The sequence below is a fragment of the Oryctolagus cuniculus genome, chromosome 1, assembly GCF_964237555.1.
Source record: "Oryctolagus cuniculus chromosome 1, mOryCun1.1, whole genome shotgun sequence".
Lineage (NCBI taxonomy): Eukaryota > Metazoa > Chordata > Mammalia > Lagomorpha > Leporidae > Oryctolagus > Oryctolagus cuniculus.
In genome coordinates this window covers 119183333-119192419 of record NC_091432.1, presented here as the reverse complement: position 1 = coordinate 119192419, position 9087 = coordinate 119183333, and the positions used below count along the sequence as shown (strand labels likewise).

Below are 9087 nucleotides of genomic sequence, written 5' to 3'. Positions count from 1 at the left end.
TTTCCCACTCCCTCTCCCCTTCCATTCACATCAAGATTCATTTTCATTTCTCTTTATATACAGAAGATCAGTTTAGCATATATTAAGTAAAGATTTCAACAGTTTGCTCCCACACAGAAACATAAAGTGAAAAATACTGTTTGAGTACTAGTACTTTTTCTAGTCAGCCTCTAATCCATTCTGAGTTTGCTTTTGCCTATGTTGTCAGGTAGGAGAAATGGGGAGAGAATTTTTACTGAATTTTAGAATTAGAATTAAATGGCAATGGCAATTTAAGCTATCATAAAAGAAGCATTGTAAATTTGTGGGAAAATATGAACTTTTAATAAGTATTATTGGGACAACTGGAGAACCATATGGAAATATATACAGAATTGCAGTAGTTTCTTTCAGAGATAAATTCAAAATAGAGCCTATAAATGGTAATTAATCAACAATATTAGAAGGAAATATGAGTGGATTCTTCTCTAATCTGAAGTATGAAAAGCTGTTCAACACAATCATCAGGAAAATATGAGATAACACTTCACTCCACTAGAATAGATAAAATTTAAATGATGATAATTGGTGATGACATGTGTGTGGTAGCTGGAACACTCACACAGTGCTGGTAGGACTGTAAATGGGTGCAATGAATTCCACCACATTGCCCAATTAGTGAACAATTTCTTTTAAAGTTATTAATATTCCTACACTATGATTCATAAATTTTATGCTTAATTGCCACTCAAGATAAATTCATGTGTATGTCCATTAAAAGACTTACACAAGGGCATCCTTAGTAGCTTTATTCACAAAATAGCTCAAACCTGGAAACAACTTATGTAATGTCCATCAATAAGAGAAGAGATTTAACAAATTTAACACTTTTGATATAAGCAATAACATGCATAATCCTAAAAATATTGTTGTGATGAAAGAATCTAATTGAGGAGAATAATTTCTGTCTAATTTCATTTATAATAAGTTCAAGAACAGGCAAATGATTCTTTGGAGATGGAAGCGTGATACCTATTATCACTGAATGGACAATAGCAACAATCACTTCTGTGCCATTCTCCAGAAACAGGAGTCCACATACTACTTTCCACCACATCCTGGGCTATTACTTAGGTCTAGCATGCACAGGTTTCCTATTAGTCTGAGTCCTTTGGGACAAAACACTCCCACACAAAAGTTATGCAAAGCAAATTTATTAATTACAGATAGGCAGCAAAGGACAAAAAAAAAGTCTCAGTCAGTTCCTCAAGGCTTGGAAAGGCTTCCCTGAGTTGAGGGGATCTCGACTGTGTATGGCCTACTTTACTCTACAGCTGAGGCCCTCTGAAAGACAGCCCACTCTAAATTCTACACCACAGGGGCCACTGAGCAAAACTTTGAAGCCTTTCTGCTCCCAGAGGAAGAGCTTATATAGCAATGGAGAGGTGATGATGGAAGTGGAAGGCCAAGGATGAAAGGAATTAGGAAAGATTAGGGAAGGAGAGGAAAGAAGTGAGAGTTGTGATGAACCTTAAATGTGTGTCATGACAGGAACACAGTGGTTGTAGGAGTTGTGAATGTCACAGAGACAGGAAGTCCCTTATTTTCTGTCTCCTACTGAAGTATGTTAAGGATGTGCTTTGTAAATGTCAATAAAATCACAATGATTTCCACTAGTGGGAATAGTTGTGTCCATGAGACAGTTTTCTTTGTATGCCGTCTACTTTGTTGCTCTTTCTGTTTAATCATTGTAGTGATACATGCAATTTTTAGTTACAAATCTTTGAAATTTTTAACCGAAGCCTTTCTTTTTTTTTTTTTTTTTTTTTTGACAGGCAGAGTGGACAGAGAGAGAGACAGAGAGAAAGGTCCTCCCTTTTGCCGTTGGTTCACCCTCCAATGGCCGCCGCTGCAGCCGGCGCACCGCGCTGATCCGATGGCAGGAGCCAGGAGCCAGGTGCTTTTCCTGGTCTCCCATGGGGTGCAGGGCCCAAGCACCCGGGCCATCCTCCACTGCACTCCCTGGCCACAACCGAAGCCTTTCTAATTCATCTCAACTACCTCAGCTAATTGAAAGATTGTAAAACCGTCCTGTTTTAAATCTTACTGTGTAGGGACTCTTGAAAGCAGGCTTCTTGGAGTATGGAAATTCAAACTTTTCCATAGAAGAAATCCAATTGTTCAGAACCATTATCCCCTGACCAAGGGCAGGACCAGGCTGACAGTATCAGAAAGGATGACTGAGTTAAGGAGATAGCAGATGTACTGTCAGACCAGGCAGCTGGGGCAGGTGAAGTGTGATGGGTGAGCAACATCTGTGACATTATACACTGAAACCTCAGGAGGGCAAAGATCTTAGGTTTTGTAGTTACAATAATTGGAGTTGCAGCATTTATGAACAAAGCTTCGGTTGTTGTGCTCATATGTCCGTTCTCTGCAGAACTTCTGACATACCATGTATGATAGCTGGAGAACACCATCTGTAATAAGAAAGAATCATAGAGGAAAAGCTGATGATCCAGATCTTCCAAGGCAAGTCAAACTTGAACATTTAATCAGGCATCAGGGTAGGTAGATGAATGGTTTCTCAGTTGACACTTGTCAAGAGCATGCAGTCAGAGAGTTGCAGAAATCACTGGCTAGCTATAGCAGGTTTGGGTTCGCCAAGAACCCTCACCACCTTGTGTAGCTGATTTATTTATTTATTTATTTTCTTGCTAGAAGATTAGCAATTAGTGCTTTAGTGTCTTCAAATTCAAATGCTATTTGGTCAGTTTTTTTTTTTTTTTGACAGGCAGAGTGGACAGTGAGAGAGAGAGACAGAGAGAAAGGTCTTCCTTTGCCGTTGGTTCACCCTCCAATGGCCGCCGCGGCTGGCGTGCTGCGGCCGGCGCACCGCGCTGATCCAATGGCAGGAGCCAGGTGCTTCTCCTGGTCTCCCATGGGGTGCAGGGCCCAAGCACTTGGGCCATCCTCCACTGCACTCCCTGGCCACAGCAGAGAGCTGGTCTGGAAAAGGGGCAACCGGGACAGAATCCAGCACCCCGACCGGGACTAGAACCTGGTGTGCCGGCGCCGCAAGGCGGAGGATTAGCCTAGTGAGCCGCGGCGCCGGCCAGCTATTTGGTCAGTTTTATTGGGAATATAGAATTCCCAGCTTTGTGCTCCTGCCTGGTAGTCCCAGTACTGGTCTATCTGCATTTAACAGGAACTTGAATTACCTGCACTCAGTTGCATTCCACACTTGATTTCTTCCTCTGCTTTGGCCTCAGTCTGAGCTATAACATTGCTGAAGTCCTTTTGAAAGAATTCTAAGAATCTCATAGCACCTCTAGCCCTCTCACTTACCCTGTAAGATCTTTAAGATCATGCATGTCTCGTGTTTCTGAGCAGTACAGACACCAAAGCCTCTTCTACAGCGGTCTGTCTGTGTGCGAAGGTGGCATGTTACACAAATCAGTGACGTCACTGCTGGAGAAAGCACAGATCTGATGTGAGACCAAGCAGAGGCAGGGACTTGGGATGTAGTTGAAAATATTCAGGCTTGGGGTGGAGGGATGTGGGGTGGGTGGATGACAAGCTGGTGTGGAGTAAATAGGTGGTAAACAGTTGAAGCTGTGACCTACTCTTCATCCCACAGTGATGGACAGAAAGTGTCTTTGTGCAAATGAAAGTAGCCTGGTCCTAACGTCAGCCTTTTATTATTATTTTTAAAATATACTTTTATTTTTAATTGATACATAGAGAGTACATATGTGGTATATACTGTGAAATTTCAATACCTGCATAGAACATGTAATGAACAGATCAGAGTAATTGACATACCTGTTATCACCTAACACATTTACCATTACTTTGTGTTGGGAACATTCAAAATCCTTTCTACTAGCTATTTTGAAATATTCAATCAATTGTTGCCAACCACAGTTGTTCTTTTTTGCTAAAGAATAGTAACTGTTGGTCCTCGTCTCCATGAGCATCGTGTACCCTCTAACCACTCCTCTCTCCCTGACACCTTTCCCAGGCCCTGGTAACCACTATTGTGCTCTACTCTTTTGAGATCAGCTTTTTTTTCTAGTTTACATATATTGAATAGCATAAAAAAATATTTGCACCTTCCACATGAAGGTGGGAACATGTGGTGTTTGTCTTTCTGTGCCTCACTTGTTTCTCTCAACATGATGTCCTCCAGTTCTATCCAGTTGCTGCAAATGAGACTTCTCTTCTTTTTATTTCTGAGTACTATTCCATTGTGTATGAATACCACATTTTCTTGATCAGTTATTGCACTATTGGACACTAGGTTGATTTCATACCTTGAACTTCAGCTCTCTTAATGCAGATAATTCCAAGCAAAAATGTAGCCTCCCTGTGGTTGATTTCTCTAGCTTAAAAGCAGTACTATTAATGCTGGCCCAGACTACTTGGCAGGGCTGTGGAGACACATGAATGTGATAATGATGGTGAGTGACTTATTTTTATCCTAGCCAGTGTTATTATTATAGAGTTTTCTACACTTTAGGGTTTTTTTTTATGTATATTGCTTCTGTTTAGGTATTGTTAGGTGACATATTGTGCTATTTTGAACTTCAAACTGGATCTAAGTAAAGAATTTGGATTATGGCACAATTAGTGACACCTTCTCAAATGAGCAACCAAAGGTACAGAGAATTTAAGACATTAAAAAAATATATCTGATTCCAAGGCAACTAGTTTTTCCTCTTCTAGAATTTGCCTGATATAATATAAAGCTCATGAAAAAGTCCATCAAAAGTTAATTTCCAGCATTAAAACAAACCACAAAATTACTCGTAGTAGACTGACAAACTCCCTCAATAGATGGGATACAGATTTTGGATGGGGAAAATGACCCAAGGAAAATCTTGCTAGGGATTTGGATGATAGGGAGTATTAGGAACAGAGGGTCAGGAAACAGGATGAAGGGGCAGTGGAAGAGGCTTACTTACCTGGGAGGGAATGGTAACATGTTAGAAAGAATGGAAAGTGGCAGGGAAGGCAGCGGGAGAATTTTGCAGGCTGTCTTCCCCTGTCTCATAAATGTGGCTAAAGTTCAGTACTTTGTGGGAACAAGTGGAATTCTCCCGGGGTTCCCTAGAGTTTGCCAATGGAGCTCATGTCTCAGGTCTGGGACTCACCCACAGTGAGGCAGAGGAGAGAGAAGAGCAGCAAGATGTGTTTGTTCATCTTGACGCAGAAGTCTCTTGTATGGAAGAGAAAAAGCCACGGGCTGCCAGCTCAGATCCTTGAGCTCCAGGACAGAAAGTTTATCCTTCATCATAGGCTAGTTACCATTCATGCCTAAGGGGTACCAGTCACACAATGTTCTCCTTGGACCTCAAGTTCATTGGCTGTCCTCATCACGTGGAGAATAATGATAGTAAAAACACTGAACCACTTTTTAAAAATTTCTTCAATGCTTATTAATTTTTATATATTTATTTGTTTGAAAGGGAGAAAGAGAGAGAGAGAGAGAGAGAGAGAGAGAGAGAGAGAACTTACATCTACTAGTTTACTCCCTAAATGCCAGCAAGAGCTGAGCCTGGGGCAGGACAGAGCCTAGAGCCTGCAATTCCATCTGGGTCTCCAACATGAGTGGCAGGGACCCAGTTACTTGATCCATGAATGGCTGTTTCTCAGGGTTCCTACATCATCAGGAAACTGAGGCAGGACTTGATCCCAGGCACTCCAATAGGGGATGTAGAAATTCCAAATAGTGGCTCTATTCACTGTGTCACAGCACCTGGCCCTGGAGATAAATATTGTTTTTATTTGAAAGGCAGAGTTAGAGAGAGAGAGAGAAAAAAAGAGAGAGAGAGAGAATCTTTTTTAATTTAATTTAATTTAATTTATTTGAAAGAGAGACATAGAGAGAGAGGTCTTCCATCTGCTGGTTCACTCCCTAAATGGATACAATGGCTGGAGCTGAGCCAATCCAAAGCCAGGAGCCAGGAGCTTCTTCTGAGTCTCCCACATGGGTGCAGGGGCCCAAGGACTTGGGCCATCTTCTGCTGCTTTACCAAGTACATACAAGAACTGGATCAGAAGTGGAGCAGCTGGGACTCCAACCAGCATCTGTATGGGATGCTGGTGCTGTGGGCTGGGTCTTTAGCCTGCTGCACCACAGCACTGGCCCCAAGAGATATTTTTTTACCCACTGGTTTACTTACCAAATGGCTACAATGACCAGGACTCTGCCGGACTGAAGCCAGGAGCGAGGAACCTTGTCCAGGTCCTCCACATGAGTGCAAGAACCCAAATACTTGAGCCATTTTCTACTGCTTTCCCAGGTGCATAACTAAGGAGCGGGATTAAATGGAGTAGCTGGGACTTGAAACAGCACCCATATGGGATGCTGGCATCAAAGGTGGTGGCTTTCCCTGCTATGCCACAACACTGGACCCTGAACCTACTATTTTTAAAATATTAATTAGAAGCCAGAGTTGTGCAGCAGTTTATGCTGCTGCTTATGTTGCTGACATCCCATACTGTAACACTGGTTCAAGTCCTAGCTGCTCTGCTTCTGATCCATTTCCCTACTAATGTGCCTTGGACAGCAGTGGATGATGGTCCAGGTCACTGGGTCTCTACCACCTATGCTGAAGATGCAGATGGAGTTCCATGCTCCTAACTTCAGCTTAGCCCAGCTTGATCTTTGTGGCCATTTGGGAAGTAAACCTGCAGATGTAAGATCTCTTTCTCTCTGCGTGTCTCCCTCTCTCTCTGTCCCTCAGCGTTTCAAATATAAATAAATCTTTAAAAAAGTATTAGTAATTAAGTAACTACAGTTTTCCCACAGTATCTGCAGGGGATTGGTTTCAGGAACCCCTGTGGATATAAAAATCTATGGATGTTCAACATGTAAAATAGTGTAGTATTGACATAAAAAACATAGAAGCCCCCATATACCTTAAATCATCTCTAGGTTACTTGCATTATTCAATACAATGTAAATGCTATGTAACTTATTGTTATGCTGCATTGCTTAGGGACTTGTGACAAGAAAAAATCATCTGCATGTTCAGTACAGTCACAAAGTTTTTTCAAAAACTTTCAATCATGATTGAATCTGCAGATGTGGATCCTACGTAGATGAAAAGCCAAACACATTATTCTTACTTATGATCTTATTATTTTCAGTGTGATTTCACAGAGGAAGAATCTGAGACTTGATGACGTCCAGAATCTGCCCCATGGCTACACATCTAGTGACGACTAGTGCTGGTATTCAAAGCAAGACTTTCTCATTTTAGAGTCCATCCTTTTCACAACCATGACTCAAGATCTCTTTGAAATTCATGTGTACATTCAGCATATATTTACTGAGGTATTCAATATGATGCACAGTTCCTAGTAGAGCAGTGAACGAGATATACAAGCTCATGTAGCCCCTTACTTACCTTATTTATGTATGAAAAGCAGGAGAAGGAAAGATGAAGAGACACGGTCAGCCTTCAACTTAGAACTTCCGATTCTCAGCTCAGAACTCTTTCTCCTACCAGAAATCCGTGCTACAAGACCAGAGATTATTTGACTTCGTGGAGTTGTGAAATCACTCCTACAATTATTTCACAACTTGATCTGAAACAACTACACATTTTGTATCTGCTCAATTTTTTTCATGGGTTAGATGTTGATTTCTGTAGGAAAGCCATTCTAACTGGGGTGAAGTAAAACCTCATTGAACCACATGTCCTTTAATTATAGGAGCAATATGTTCATTAAAATATCGGACCTGAGATTTTTAGACATCAGATGAACTTTGGATGAAATAACATCTTGGGTCAGATGCCGTAAAATAGGCAATTTTTTTGTGTGTGATCAGTCAGAATTTGGAGCCCATTTTTGTCTGAGGGCCAAAAGTCTTAGACTTAAACATGAGACAGTTTGTTCCTTTGAAAAGAATTGATTTTTTGGTGGGTATTTAATGCAGTATTTCAGTTGCCACTTGGGTTTAAGTTCCAGTGCCTGGTTTAAGTTCCAGTCCTCTGCTTCAGTCCAGCTTCCTGTTAAAACACACACTAGGAGACAGCAGGTTGATAGCTCAAGTACTTGGTCCCTCCCACCCAAAGAGGAGACTTGGATGGAGTTCTAGGCTCCTGGCTTCAACCTGGCCCATCCCTGGTTTTTATGGGCATTTAGGGAGACAGAAGACCTCTAGCTGTCTCTCTGCATTTCAAAAAAGAAAAATAAGTAAGTAAAAGTTGTAAAAGGAAAATAATTATATTCTACATAGAAAGTCAAATTGTGGTCTTTGAATTTATTCTATTTATATTCTGCCATATTTCCAGATAGGCTTTTTGAATCCAGATAGAATTTTTCAGGACAGCCTCAGGCTTACCAAGAAGGCAAAGCCCTGAGACTGGAGCTGTGGTTTGGCAGTATCCCTGGGCATTTCATTTGTCACTTGTTTTATCTGCTTTAGGCTCTGTTTATTGATAAAGAGTGACACTAGAATCAAAGAAGCAGACAGTCTAGTGAAACATCAATGGGTTTTCAGTTTCTATTCTTCCTTCAGGGTTCTCCTTGGCAGGTGTTGTCTGAAAGGATAGCTGAGTTTTGAATCTCCAGTCTATTATTTCCAGTTAGGATTCCAGAATTTTCTAGCTCCAAATAAATGTTGACCTACTCATAATTTCAACATCTCACTTACCAATTTAATTTTGAAAATGATTTCTTTCTTCATTCACCATGAGATAGGAGAGGATGCGTGCTAGAACTTACTAACGAAAGTTGTGTGGTTGTAATGCAAAGAGCCTGTTCCTGGGAGTCTGGAGACCTGTGGGTGATCACTGTGTAACTCTTTGTATCTTCAGCCAGTCACATATCTGTGATGTTACATCTTAACCATTCGTTTAGTCCTTTACAACTCCAGCATTCTATGGTTCCATCACATAAGTCATGAGGATGAGTGCCAGGTTCTGTTTTCCTGAAGCACCTGATGGTCTGTCTGGCATCTGATGCCACTATACATGATGCCTGTGACTCACTAGGCATGGTAATCCATGAATGTATTCTCTGCCAAGAAGGCCCGCCACTCAGCACAGTTACTGTGTACCCTGCTCTGAGGAGAAGGCAGAACATTGTGTC

General features: G+C 41.3%; 1 protein-coding gene across 1 annotated transcript; it reads right to left on the bottom strand.

The window, feature by feature from the left end:
• Positions 1-1177: 1177 nt before the first annotated feature.
• On the bottom strand, positions 1178-5260 carry LOC100340720 (prostate and testis expressed protein 3). The gene is made up of 3 exons (XM_002708309.4): positions 5136-5260; positions 3328-3450; positions 1178-2459 (listed from the first exon to the last, which is right to left on the bottom strand). Exons 1-3 carry the CDS (start codon positions 5182-5184, stop codon positions 2335-2337), a joined length of 297 nt encoding a protein of 98 aa, XP_002708355.1. The 5' UTR covers positions 5185-5260; the 3' UTR covers positions 1178-2334.
• Positions 5261-9087: the final 3827 nt, after the last annotated feature.

What these genes read in the sequence shown, in the direction of transcription:
- LOC100340720 (XM_002708309.4), bottom strand. Translation starts at nt 5,184, where the DNA reads ATGAACAAACACATCTTGCTGCTCTTCTCTCTCCTCTGCCTCACTGTG. An exon ending in TCTCCTCTGCCTCACTGTGG is followed by an intron (nt 3,451 to 5,135) that starts GTGAGTCCCAGA and finishes TGCTTTCTCCAG; the next exon opens with CAGTGACGTCACTGATTTGT. An exon ending in GATCTTAAAGATCTTACAGG is followed by an intron (nt 2,460 to 3,327) that starts GTAAGTGAGAGG and finishes TTCTTATTACAG; the next exon opens with ATGGTGTTCTCCAGCTATCA.